Source organism: Hibiscus syriacus, unplaced genomic scaffold (genome assembly GCF_006381635.1).
Source record: "Hibiscus syriacus cultivar Baekdansim isolate YM2019G1 unplaced genomic scaffold, ASM638163v2 tig00006666_pilon, whole genome shotgun sequence".
NCBI classification, from domain to species: domain Eukaryota; kingdom Viridiplantae; phylum Streptophyta; class Magnoliopsida; order Malvales; family Malvaceae; genus Hibiscus; species Hibiscus syriacus.
The window spans coordinates 237392-251532 of record NW_024062106.1 but is presented as its reverse complement, the minus strand read 5'-3'; the positions used below and the strand labels follow the sequence as shown (position 1 = coordinate 251532).

Below are 14141 nucleotides of genomic sequence, written 5' to 3'. Positions count from 1 at the left end.
TATTCAATATGGACACATTCTTCCCGTTCCTTATTACCTCCTTTTAAGGACCACTCATTCAACTTTTTGTTCTCATCTTCTGATACAAAAATCGGCTGTCCTCGTTCGTCGGAGGACGAGTGATGGAGCCAGTTGTCTACGTCGTACGGTGAATAGGATGCGGAAGAAACTAAAGACAATGCATGCAGAAGTTAGAAGGTCAAATCTTTCAAGCATAAATCCAAGAAGGAAGGATGAAGTACAACTAGGAAAAGAGTTAAAAAAAACTATAATGGCAAGTAAATTTCAAGAAGATGATGAAAAAGGGCACGTGAATTGTGCAATAATTATTGGCATCTAAAGAAAATAAACGAGAATCTAGTGCATGACTGGCATTCGAATAAGAGCATGTGTGGATGCAATGGAAAACAAGTAAAAAGAGGGCCGATACTCTGTTACCTGTAAAAACCAAACACACAGAACATCTTATAAACATAAGCTCGCTTGCACAAGGCGTTTTATTAATAGCGGCTAACAGTTAAACCTCAGATTAAGAACTCCGATGAGGGACAAGAATTTACATAATCGGATTGATGATAAGAGGCACCCGTGACCGGGTGTGGGAAATGGAATTTACAAATGATGCACTTGGTGATGTTGCATCGAGTAATGTCTTCATGCGGTATGAGTAATATTAATGGTCCTTCTTAGCCTCTCGAGAATTCTATTAGCCTTTCTCTTGGCTCTAGATGTTCCGTCTCGAGCAAGCTTCGATATTGTTCCATAAGCAATCTCTTCTTCCTTAAGCACTTTCCACCTGGTTCGATCATTAAGACAGACGGTGTGAAGGACTGCGATGCAATTTTCCTTATTCCGTTCACAGTTGCTCACCCTTATGATACGAAGCAAGCAAGGAACGGCTCCAAGCTCCCCCATTTCTTCAACAGCCCTCTGATGGGTCGAAAGCATTGCAAGGGTAGACAATAATTCATCAACATGAACACCATCCGTAATCTTTTTTAAAATGACCCTTATTGCACCATCCGTCACAGCTCTTGCCTTATTCTCATGGAGTATGCATAGGTTAAATATTGCAGAAGCAACATCTTTCATTGCTAATGGATGACCCTCGTCTAGAAGGACAATGAGAGGCTTGACGACACCGGATTTACCAATTAGTGCCTTGTTCGAATCAAGAGCCGAAAGAGTGAAAAGGGCTGCTGCTGCATTGCTCCTTGTTTGAATAGTTCCAGATCTTAGTGCTTCCATAAGAAGGGGAATAACCATTGGAGTTTCGGCAACGAGCTTCTTATTGCTGTCATGGATCGAAAGGTTCAAGAGTGTCGTGATCACATCTTCTTGAAGATCAGGGTGAACACTGCTCTGAGATTTGCTCGCTGAGAGTGGGATGAGCAGCTTATTTATGGCGTCCACTGAGTCGCCAAAAAGAGCCCGGAATGAAGGCATCTTTTTTGTCAACAAACGAAGCTCCTTTGCAGCTTCCTTCTGTTCAGGAAGCGCAGCAGACAACATGTTGAGCAAAGAAGAGAAACGGTCGCGCTCCACTTCGGTAATGCCATCCTCTCTACCGCACTGCGCAGGGGTCGGTAATTCGATCCCCCGACTCTTGCACCAGTGCAATATCATCTCCCTGATCAGGTGATTGGGAGTGAGGACCTTGTGAGAAAGAACTTGCTGGGTTTTAGGGCAAGTCCTATTGCCTGCATTCAGCCATTTCTGGATAAAGGGTCTGTCATATGTCTGCAAATCCAAATGAAACCAAATCAAGAACCAAAATCCACACATCCATGTTTTAACATAAACTAAACAACCAATCCAACATATGAACTTGGATCCATGAACATCAAACTAAAGCATCCTACTAAGAAGAATTGATCATAAAAGATATTATGCAATTTATCCATTTGCTATAATTTAAGTTGAAGCAAATTTCATTTACTTTCCCAAATCATTCAAGTTTCAAATCAGTAATATTTTCACATATTCAATTTTAACTATTCTTCACTCTTAAATGGTCATGAAATTCTTATTGAAACCGAAATGCACTAAAAAAAGATGCCAAAATCTTAACTTAAAATCATTCTCGTACACCCACATTTTCTTTATCGCCAAACAGCAAAACAAATTAACAATCTTCATCACGAAAACATCAGAATTTCTCATTAAAAGACGAAGAGAATAGCAAATCAAAATGCCCCAAAACGCAATCTTCATTACCTGACCAGAAGATAAAATAACAGGATCTCTCATAAGCTCATTAGAAAGAGGACATTTAAACTCTTCAGGACACGACACCGCTTCATGTAACTTCAAGGTCGCCGTCGACCGTTTATTGAGCGAGGCACGCATCCTTAGCTTGATTAGCTCTCTCAAGGCACAAAGAGCATCCTTAGCTTGATCGACGGCGTGGATGCTGTAATCATCGTCGTCGACGATTGTCCTAACAAGTCTCTGTAATTCTTTCTTCAATTCCACCGCTCTCGCCCTCACCGTCGGAATGGAACTCGACACCCCCGTCTTCGCCATCAGATTCTTTCCGACCCCAAACAACCCAATAAAAAAACCCAAATCCCTTCAACTATTATCGATGGACTAAACAACAACAGAGAATGAGAATACTCTGTTTCATTCTCTTATTTTTAATCTATTTTTTCTCTATTCTGAATTTCACATTACCGAACTGCGATATATATGTATATATATATTGAAAAAAACAACTACAAGTTTACAACAACGACAAGCTAATACTTTTTGCTATCTTCTTCTTCTTGGTTCTTCTCACCTCATTCAATATTTATCAGTATTTTTACTTTGTTTTTTTATTAATAATTCGGGTAAATTATAAATTTGGTAACTTAATTTTACTCTTTCCTATTTCACTAATTATACTTTAAAGTTTTTAAATTTTCTCATTAAACTTAATACATTAACTTTTTATCACTTAATCATTAAATAGCTAACATCGTTAAAATAACTAGTTATATAGATGCAAAACGATGTCGTTTTGGTGAAAATTTTATTTTTTAAACGTGGTCGTTTTTAACGTCGTTAACTATTTAACGGTAGAGTGACTAAAATAGTAGAAGAGTAAATTTCAGTGACCAAGAAAATATAATGTATTAAGTTCAGTGAGAAATTGAAAACTTTTAAAATTTATTAATCAGAATGGGACAGAAATTAAAGTTCGGTGATGAAAACTGTAATTTACCGTATTTCTTTTTATGGTGGATGTATTTTTTGGCCTTTGTTTGCATTTAATTGAGATTTCGCCACGTAAGTGTCTGCTTTTATTTCGCGGGATTTTTTACTGTTCTTTTTCTGCAAATGGTAAACTATGTAGATAGTCCCTTGACTATAAGATAAGTTTTAGTTTGATCATTTGGCTATAAAAAGCTACAAAATAATAATTCGATTAATTAAAAGTTACAAAATGAATCATTTTAAATTTTTAAAAGATGAAGACGTGGTAATTAATAATTTGTATGGTAATAGTTTTTTCCTCAATATTTACACGTTATTTTAACTTAATTATAATTTTAAAATTAATTTTAACATTTAAATAGGTAATAGTTTTTTCCTCAATATTTACACGTTATTTTAACTTAATTATAATTTTAAAAATAATTTTAACATTTAAATAGTATATCAAAATAATAACATCTTTCACACACAAAAAGAATGCTGATATTAAAGTAGTTTAGATTCTTAATTAAATGCCGTAGAAAGGGATTAGGAAGTGTTAATTTTATTGGTTATCAATACTTAATCATTCGTCATTTATAATCTCTTTTGGTTTTTTAAATAACCCTAAGCTTGAATCGATTAATAAGGCAAGTTTGACGACTTATTTATGTATCCATCATTAATTAATATAAGCTATCATTACCTGTTTGAATAATTAAATAGTGTTGTATATTTTTTATGGGATCATGTACTCAATGATGCATCATATGCATATATTATGATCAAAATTACTATTATTAAATTGAACTTTTGAAATGGCACATAATAGGGTTTTTTATTATACTAATTTTGTTATCGGTGGAAATTGAATTATAAGTTTGTAGAGGGTTAAATTGTAATCCTATTGTTGTATTAGTTTATAATTCAATCACTTTTGGAGGGATTAAGCAATGGTTTTGCTATATTGGAGGGATTAAGCAATGGCTTTTAACTGTACAAAATGTAGGGTTCTATTTTTATACTAGGGGGAATATACATAGGATTAGTGTTAGGATGGAATGAGGAAGGGTTCAGGGGATAATCGCCTTGAAAATTAATTTCTTATATAATTTTGATTTTGTTTTTATATTTTTTATCATATAGTTTATTTACTCTCTAAAATTTTATAAATTCAACTTTAATATAAAATCTTAGATAAAGTACATAAATGATCCCCAATTATAGGAACTGCTTTACTAAATCCTTCGACTATTCAAAGTTACAAAATTATCCTCCAACTATGGAGTGTTGCTTTATTAAGTATCTTAACTACTAAAAGTTATAAAATTGTCACCCAACTGTTCATTATATTCCCAAAGTCATCCTTTTTTGTTAAAAAATTGACGATTGACTAAGATGGATGTTAGCATGATACTGGAATTAGGAGTAAGCGTTCGATCGAGATCGAGTCAAAAAATTTTGAGTTATTCGAGTTGACGAGTCCTATTTTACAACTCGGAGTTGACTTCAAATTTTTTCAAGTCGAGTCTAGTCGATTTTTCGAGTTTCTATTTTAATTTAATTTTAAATATTTACAACATTAAAATATTATTTGATTCCAATTTATATGACTTTCTATAACCATATATACAATACAAATATATATCTTCATTTTTTTCATATGTGATATACATATATTATACAAAGTCCAATGACTCGACTCCAACTTAAAAATAAATTCACTAATTACTAAAAAGTTCGAGTTATTTAAGTTGCATTTCACAACCCAATTTGAACTTGAAATTTTTTTTTCGAGTTGAGTTTTTTTGAGTCAAAATATTCAGTTTTTCGAGTTGAGTCGAGTTTTGCTCACCCTAACTAGAATATGATAGTCGTTTGAGATTCTAAGATCGAATTTTATCATATCACATTTAGGAGGTTAACGTTCAACTTAGAATACCATCAATTTTTGAACGAAAAAATACAAGTTTGGAACATAATGAATAGTCGAGTGACCATTTTGTAACTTGTAATAGTTAAATGTCTCAACAAAGTAACACTCTATAGTCAAATGACCACTTTGTAACTTTTAATAGTCAGAAGACTTAATAAAACAACACCCTATAATCGAGGAACCATTTGTGTACTTTACTGAAAATCTTACATTCGTTACTGACAAGTATTTCAATTTCGTGCTGAACGACCTAAATTTAAATGGGTAGTGCTTTAGAATAAAGTGATTGACCCAACCATGTCGGTAAAATTGGCCCACTAGGTCAGGTAGATAAAAAAAATGGCCCATTAAGCCATCTCAAAATTAATTTGAGATCAACGGAATTTTTACAGTGACACTTGTAACTCATTAAGTGGGAATGATGAATTTTAATAAAATATATTTTTTATTAGAATTTCTCACTCTAACATGACAAATTCTAATAAAATTATTTTTTTCAAAATTTATCACATCAATTTGATGAATTTAAATAAAAAATATTATTTGGACAAACTCTTCATGTGAACATGATGAGTTTCCTCGGCCTTAACATTTACAGTAGATCTTAAATTAATTTTGGGATGGTTTAATTGGCCAATTTGTTTCCCGCCTGACCTGTTGGATTAATTTTGCCCAAATCTGCCTCTGTCTAAAAGCCCGTATTTACAGTTACATTAGAAGTTTGGGCCAAAGTCCAAATACTAAAAAATGGGTAAAGCTTGACCGATTGACGAAACGTGTAAACAAAGCACAGAACATTAAGAGGGCTTGATTTTGACAGCACTGTGGAAGATGCCCGGTCAGCCATGCCTCAAGACCACTATTTATTGGAGCGAAACTCAAATGGAACATTTCGGAATAAATATTGGGGCGATGATTACGGCTTTCTTTCTTATTTATTGTATAAAGTGATTATCATAAATGAGGTTGGCAAAAACTCCACTGATTTTGATGCTTTCCTTTAGTCATTAAATTTTTCGTGTTTGTATTTTTGTTGCAAAATTTTTTAATTCATTCTCATTATAGTCACTTCCGTCCATTGTTATTAGAAGATGTCTCCTAGGGTCCGAGATTAAAAAAGCTCTTGCTAATTTAAATCGACACAATATTAGTTGTAACTCCCTCTATTTCTTCAACATAAGACAGTATTTGAAATAGCAGTGTAACGAAGAGTGCAAATTCTCAAAGATTTTCGAAGCTACTTAACGAGGGAAACTTGAAAAGAGAACATAAACATAGAATATTATAAAATTCAGAACCCATCATATTCTGGTTCGTTTTTTTAAAGTAATTTTAGAAGGATTCTTTATGGTGAGAAATATGAAGTCATTAAGAGGCCTCTGTAACCTTTTTTTTGTCCTTGAATTCTTTGAATAACGGTGATAAGAGTACGAAGTGTCGTTTCATTTTGAGTGGAGAGAGTATCTTGATTTGTTCGAGACTTGGACGGAATGATGATGAAGCTCTCGAGTATGGGAGGTGTTGTGTTTAATGATGATAACGATCGAATAAATGTCGATGACGACGAAAAGAAGCTGACGAAAAATCAACAATGATTATAATGAAAGTGAATTAAAAATGATTATAAATTTTAAAAGTTCAATGATCAAAATACAACCACCTGAAATATTGGATGACTATTTAGAGAGTTTTCCCTAAATATAAAAAAGGAAAGCATAACAATGTTCAAAGAAAGAGACCAATAACCAATAGTCAAGCGAATATATGCCGGGTCAGCCATGCAACTCTTCCTTTTGAAATTAAATTTAATTCTGGTAGATATTCCTCCGTTAAAATCCGAACAAACAAAATACAGCTTTTGGTACTTGCAAAAGTGTTCTAATTTTGTTAGTATTCTTGCTGTTATAATAATTGGATTATTTATTTTATCTTTTTCTCAGCATTTCTTCACTAAACCTATTATGTTACCGTCTCCTCTTCTATTTAAACAACCCAACAATTGCATTTCCACTCAAAGTTGACCTTCGGAAAAACAAAGAATCCTAAGTTAAAATATCAAAAGTTTTCAGCACTTTCTGTTGTCGAAATCCCTACATTTCCCTGGATTTTCTTCGTCAATGGACGACCAGTTTTTCCTGAATGCAGCGATCCCTCCACTCTCACCGCCATTGCTCTTTGAACCAATCTCAGCTTGGTACTCCATCTCTTCTTCCATGGAATTCACGACACTGAGCTGAATTGCTTCCGAGATTGTTTCCTCGATCCATGCCGGGAAATATCAACGGATTACGGTTTACAGTTCGACTCAGAACTGAGTTCAATGACGTCTTCTCCCGCAACATTAAATTCCCATATCTCGAAATCGAATTCTCCATCACGGGATATGTCGGAGCTGACCAGTTTTCGCGAGGAATCCGCCGTTTCAAGGAAAAGAAAGGAGGTATCCGAAGCCAAAATGAAGGAAACTCCGGCAACCCAGAAACGATGCAAGTCAACGGAAAGCAACGACAACAATATCAAGAAGCATCCTGAACCTCCAAAGGACTATATTCATGTTAGAGCAAGAAGGGGTGAAGCCACTGACAGCCATAGTTTAGCTGAAAGAGTAAGCATATATATTCACTGGGTTTTTCGTTGCATTATTAACGGCTCTCTATAATTCTGTATTTCTCACTTGATCAGGTTCGCAGAGAGAAAATCAGTGCGAGAATGAAGATTCTGCAAAATCTGGTCCCTGGTTGCAGTAAGGTAATTTCTAAAAGCCCTTGTCATATTCATTGGTTATGAAAAAAAAAAATTATATGTTACAACCATACCTTATCCATATATAATGATGGGTTTTCCTTTCCAAATTGCAGATCATCGGGAAAGCACTGGTGCTGGACGAAATTATAAACTACATTCAATCATTGCAGAGTCAAGTTGAGGTACATTATTATTTAGCGATAAGCATTGTGTTAATTAAGAATTCTTTAGGAACAACAATGGTTGTGATAATCTCCTTTTTGGCGGACAGTTGCTCTCTATGAAACTAGCTTCAGTGAGCACCGGGATGGATTCTAACGACGTAAGTCGAAGCTTTTATATTTAATTCCCACGCAGAACAATGTTTGAATATCATTTGGGATTCATTGTTTTTTTTTCTGGGTTATCTTCAGATTTTTCAATAAAGCAACACTTCGGCACGTCCAATAGATTCTTCGGCATCAGCCTTTTCTGGGCAGCAAAACACTGAACTACATGGAAATGTTTGTAATGATGGACAATGGTCCTGGTTTGAAGACAGTATTTCGTGTTGATCGCAATTTCAAAGCACGTAACAGCTCGTTGATTATTGATGTGTATTTTATGGTGAAGATTTTACATATTGGTGTTGACGTTGAGGAATTAATGATTTAAGAGAGTATAATTCCAAAGCTTAAAATTAAATTAATCTAAAACTTTTATAGAATTATTAAAATAAAAATACATTGAAAATTAAGTGATTAAACATATGTTTTTTTAAACGCTAAAGGTTAATCTATTATTATACTCTCTTATCTCACTAAATGTCTCTTTTAGTTTTTAAAATTATTTTATTGAAAATGTCCTATAAAAAAAGTCAACAAATACTTATGTTCTTTTTTATCCTTATATGTTCCACTCGTTTACACCTATCAATACAAATCAATTAAATTATCAATCACATTTTAAGGATAACTGTCATTTCTCTTGGTCAAACATATATCTAAAACTATGTACATAGTCAATATAAGACAAATTATGAGACGGAGGAATACCAATTTTATAAATTGGCATGTCATATTCCCGCCAATGAGATAACGGCTAACAACAAATAAAAAACAAATCCCATTAGTTGAGTTACAAATTTACCCATTAGTTTACCCAAAAAGAAATAGTTTCTGCAACAAAGTATCATATGATGAAAATGGTTTAGCTTATGAACCGGCAAGCATGATATGTTTTCTAAATCCCAGCCAGAAACCTTAGTGAGGTTTTACCATCGCTAGCATTTTTAAAAGGAAGACAAACGTAGCTAAAGATAAAGCTGATCTAACCGGAGACTATTATCAATTATTATAGCCATCTTCACTTGTGTTTGTTTCTCCTCCGCTTGATGGCTTCCCATTGACTGCAATAAGCTCTGTTTCAAATATCAGTGTTGCCCCGCCTGTAATTTTGGCAAAACCACATCGTTTCAATTTTCAAGCAATTTAGTCAAAATGACCTCTTTTTTTTAATGGAAATTGTTAGTTGACCAACGGTCTAACACTTATTATTGAAGTAGCACATTCACATATGATAAAATAATGATGTGCATTTCCACACCTGCGTAATTACTAGTGTAGCATATATCACTGATTCACTGTGCTTAAATACAGAGGTGGCATATGCCAAGTGTATTTAAGTGTTGACGTGGCATGTGCCACAGTTTTCATCCAGAAAGAGCTATTTTAACCAAAAATAAAACGGTTAAAGTGCTTTAAAAAGAAACCAAAGTGATTATTCTAAAGCTAATTTTGGTATTATGCCATGATTTTTTAATGCAATTATGTATTGATGTTTTGCTTAATAACATCAGTCATCCAATTAGATAGGCAGTGGACAGTTGACTATCAATAGCAACTTGGGGAATTTAAGTAGTTCTCATTAACATTAAAATAACAAAAGTCGCATAGGAATTACCAGGTATTTTAGGTGGTGAACCAAGTTCACCATAACCAAGCTTTGCAGGAATTTTCAACTTCCGCTTTTCACCGACGCACATCCCCAGTAGTCCTTGGTCCCATCCTGCAAAGAGCATTTTTTTCTTCAAGAATCAATCAACTCCATTCGTATAATAACCAACAATCCAGCCATAAAAGTGAATTAGTCATCGTCAGGATCTTAGCAGAAGGATGCAAGTGGTTGCTAGGGGGAACAAACCTTTGATTACTAGACCACTACCAAGTTCAAACTCAATTGGGTCACCCATTTCGAAACTCGAATCGAAAACAGTTTCATCAGTTAGTTTCCCCCGCAAAAGGGGATGGCAATATATGTAAACCAAGAGAACAATTAATTGTAAGTTTCTAACCATAAAAGTTTTGATGGCACTATATTCATAACAAAAGAAATTCACAAATCCATACACAGCCAGTGACCAGTGAAAATAAATAAATGACTTAAAAATTGAAAGAAAGAAAAAACAGCAAAATCAAACGACAGATCCAGACAAAATACATAATGCCCACAAAAGTATACAAGTCGATGGCCCGTTGTTCTGAAATATAAATAGAAAATTACTAAACCCAACTCCTATTTTCAAAATCCAACAAAAGGAACAAGTTTGAGATGTTGAAATCAGTTGACATATAGCAACCTCAAGAATGTTTAGTTCATTTGTTATTATGAAATTCAAAAATCTAAAAGAATGATTGAATACATTTCTCAAATTTCAGGGGAAAAATCCCACAATCAAATATTCGTCACTTCGTTTAAGGGTCAACCAATTTTAGTACAAAAATTAAACATCCAGCCGAACCAAACATGCCTGATAGTGTACTTTGATTCTATCACCTTTGTGAGCTTGAAATTCACATGGTTTGGGTTTATGCTGAGAGAAAAGTACAAAAGTAAAAGAGATAATAAGATAGCAAGCAACAAAAACAACGAGAATGAAAAATTGAAACAATTTCTGATAATATGAACAAACAAACATGGAAAGGCAAGGTTAGGAATTAATCATACAGTTACCAAATTATAAGGTAAAAAGCAGCCTAAGAGTTTAAAACGCTTCATTTTTTTTTTTGTGATTTCATAAACAAAGTAACAGACTCATGCTCACAATAAGCAGCCATGAAAGACAATGCTAGTAATGAAGATTGAATTTATATAATATATAAAAAAAAGGAACAATTAACAACAAGATCATAAATTTCTTCACATCAAAACAGCAAATTAAAGCTAATGAGAGACACGTTTTAAACCTTTCTATTTACCTCAGATTAAATCACTAAATAAAGCACTTACAGAGAACTGTTCAAACGTATTTAAAGACATACCTTGACCCCGATCTGTAGCTCGGTCACATCGCCTGACTTCTTGGCACTCGCTGATAATTGAAGCGAATAATGAAGAAACCGATAATCAAACGTCAGTAACATAAATAGATTAAATTGAAACACAAAATGAGTTTCGCAAAATTGATCAGATCTGGAAACAACGAGACGGTATGTATAACGAATGAGCTAAAATTGGATTTGGTTTGAAAACTCACCAAATGTGAAAATGATCAGCAGAAGAAGCGTAATCGGAGCAATCTTCAACGCGCGGCCGAACCTCATTTTTAATTTAGTTTTCTCTTCGCTCTAAAACCCTCTTCGGACTGTAGAATTTTAACGTTTGGATTTTTATTGACAGAACTCCGAGTTATGGGCTAAAACGGTCTTTCTTCTTGGACTCCATTCGGGGCCTTGAAGTTAGGTTAGGGCCATTTAAGATATCCAATTGCAAGTTTCGTAAATGATCTAATTCTAGTTTTAGTCCCAATACAATGATGAAAATTTGATTTAATCTTTATACTTTAATAGGTCCGAACCAAATTGATAACCCAATTGCAAGTGTTTCTCTAACATGTAAATTTATCATTAATTGAAAATTTTTAAATGATCATAACCATTTTTTTGTAAAACAATTAAATATTATTTTAAAAACGATTATGATTTTTATTTGGAAAATTTGAGGATTTTGGATTAATTTGGATGAAATTGGATAAGAGTTAAAATGGAGTCGCCATCGACCTTTGGCTTAGGTAGGTCGAATACCTAAAAAAGTCTTTTTAAAAAAAATCAAGAAAAATTATTTTATAAGACAAAAATGGTATGCGTTTACAAAGATTCATTTAAAACAGGTTCGGGAGTCGATTACGCGTGGGGAAGGGTGAGCATCCCACAACGCCCAAAATTGATACTATGTCGCTTATATATTGTCGTAATGGTAGAAATGGTGAATCAAATATAAAGTTAAAATGCGATCCATTTATTAAAGTTAATTAATTTGCTTGGAATTAACTATTTAAAGAAAATTCTTTAACTCAATGAAAAATCTTGAAATTTGCAATCCTCCGTCGGGAAAGCTATTTCAACTATTTTTCATTGTTAAAGGATATTCTATTGTCAATTATGAAAGATGCATATCGAATATAAATTGTAAATTGACAATTGCAAAAAATAAAATACATAACTTGCATTGTTCAATGTAAAATAAAATGAATTAACAATTAACAAACTAAAAATTGATTTATTTAGTTCCATTTAGTTTGAACGTCGTATTAGATTGTACCACTTCGATCAAGTGATACTTTCTACATCCGTTCTACAAATACATTCATGAAATTATTCTAACAATGACAAATAGGGGAGTGCAAATTAATAACTTGAAATAAATATATGTTAAAATATGTAAAGGAACCAAAATAAAAAAACATAAATTAAAATACATAAATAAATATGTACATGTATAACACAGTTACCAAGGTTGGACTAAAATAGATATGTATACAAATATGATATGCTTAAGATATAAATTAACCATACTTGATAGCATAAAGGACTAGAATAAAAAACAACAAACATTACAAACCGAAATAAAATACCAAAAATAAGCATTTAAGGGACCAAAATATGATTAATAGAAATTTGAAGGGTTAAACAGTAATGAAAAACCAATCATAGCCAAGATCAAAAATATTACACACTATAGGTACTGTAAATGAAAGAACCCATAACTTATAAAGGACTAAAATAGAATAAAAATAAAACATACATGTAAAATTCATGGTTTAATACAAAATACATAATAGTGACCAAAATGTAGGTGTAACTGAATTCAAAGCTTAAAGTAAATTATGTAAAAATTCCATCTGATGACTAAAATGAAAGGAATACAAGATTAGAAGCCAAAAAGCTAAACAAATAAACAAATATAATATAGAACAAATAGGACTAAAATAAAATACTAGACAGACATAGAGCCCAAAATGAAAAGATAAACTTCCATTAGAATGATCAAATTACAAATGTTACAGAATTAAAAGGATTAAACTGTGATTTAACCCAGAAAATAACAAAACCCGGAAGAAGTTACGAGGACCCATACTGTCATTATTCCCTTTAACCCAGCGTTCGACCCTCCCTTGTCTCAGAACGACGTCGTTTGACGTCTGAGATATAACCCCCTTAAGGGTTATTTTAAAACCTTAAAATCATTTTACCTCCTTTCAGTCGACCCCTTTCTCTAATTCTCAATCCTTTTCTCTCCCTATCATCCTCTCTTCGTGATACCCTCTCTCCATCGAGGAAAATAAACCCAAAGCCCCGACAACCGTAAAACGATGGCCACGGGGTTACAAGTATCCCTAAACCCTATTTTTTATTTCTTTTACCCTCTTCCCCTCACACGAGAACCCAAAGCACTGAGCCCCCCACAACTAGATCCAAACAACCTTACCTTCGAAAATGAAAGGGGTCCCTGACTCAACGAACGGAGGCTGACGATCTAGGTAAGGGTGTTTCCAATCTCTTTTTTTTCTTTTTGGTTCGAATCTGGTATCTTTCTCTCGGATTTCTTGTGTTTTTTTTATTTTATGCTAACCACCTCCCCCTAAATCCGAATGTCTCTGCCTTTATTTTATCCCCCTAGCTTGGCGATTAATGGTTGTTGATAGAGTTGTTTGCTACCCGAGGAAATAGGGCTTGAGTGCCCTAGATTTGTAGACCCGATTTTCCTCGGGATCTCTTGTCCTTGTTTTGATTTTTTCATTATTTTTTTCTTTATTTTTCTGTTGATGGACTGATAGACGGGCTCTCGGTCACTATAGGGTTGTTTGATGGATGTTTAGCGACGACGATATTTGGCTTGAACGGTTAATGGTGTGATAGACGGCTGAGCAGCTGAAAGGGAAGGCAGTGGCTGAGCGATTAGGGGATTAGGGTTAAAACCTTGATCTATTTAGGTTTTAACAAATAGGATAGGCTCCATTATG

The 14141-nt window shown here is 33.7% G+C and overlaps 3 protein-coding genes across 4 annotated transcripts; 1 reads left to right on the top strand and 2 right to left on the bottom strand.

Annotated features, from left to right (window-relative positions):
• Window positions 1–498: 498 nt before the first annotated feature.
• On the bottom strand, window positions 499–2801 carry LOC120200961 (U-box domain-containing protein 9-like). 2 transcript variants are annotated; one of them, XM_039201667.1, is made up of 3 exons: window positions 2218–2338; window positions 2060–2133; window positions 499–1740 (listed from the first exon to the last, which is right to left on the bottom strand). In XM_039201667.1, the coding sequence occupies exon 3, from the start codon at window positions 1624–1626 to the stop codon at window positions 655–657; it is 972 nt and encodes a 323-aa protein (XP_039057598.1). In that variant the 5' UTR covers window positions 1627–1740; window positions 2060–2133; window positions 2218–2338; the 3' UTR covers window positions 499–654. The 2 variants fall into 2 exon arrangements, with proteins under 2 accessions (XP_039057598.1, XP_039057597.1); XM_039201666.1 differs by lacking the exon at window positions 2060–2133 and having other exon boundaries at window positions 2218–2801.
• Window positions 2802–7147: 4346 nt separating this feature from the next.
• Window positions 7148–8460, top strand: LOC120200947 (transcription factor bHLH62-like). The gene is made up of 5 exons (XM_039201656.1): window positions 7148–7721; window positions 7799–7864; window positions 7975–8043; window positions 8133–8183; window positions 8275–8460. The coding sequence occupies exons 1-5, from the start codon at window positions 7437–7439 to the stop codon at window positions 8284–8286; spliced, it is 483 nt and encodes a 160-aa protein (XP_039057587.1). The 5' UTR covers window positions 7148–7436; the 3' UTR covers window positions 8287–8460.
• A 711-nt stretch (window positions 8461–9171) lies between these two features.
• LOC120200930 (peptidyl-prolyl cis-trans isomerase FKBP15-1-like) lies at window positions 9172–11517 on the bottom strand. The gene is made up of 6 exons (XM_039201650.1): window positions 11376–11517; window positions 11161–11210; window positions 10653–10712; window positions 10043–10136; window positions 9803–9907; window positions 9172–9287 (listed from the first exon to the last, which is right to left on the bottom strand). The coding sequence occupies exons 1-6, from the start codon at window positions 11440–11442 to the stop codon at window positions 9187–9189; spliced, it is 477 nt and encodes a 158-aa protein (XP_039057581.1). The 5' UTR covers window positions 11443–11517; the 3' UTR covers window positions 9172–9186.
• Between the last annotated feature and the right edge of the window lie 2624 nt (window positions 11518–14141).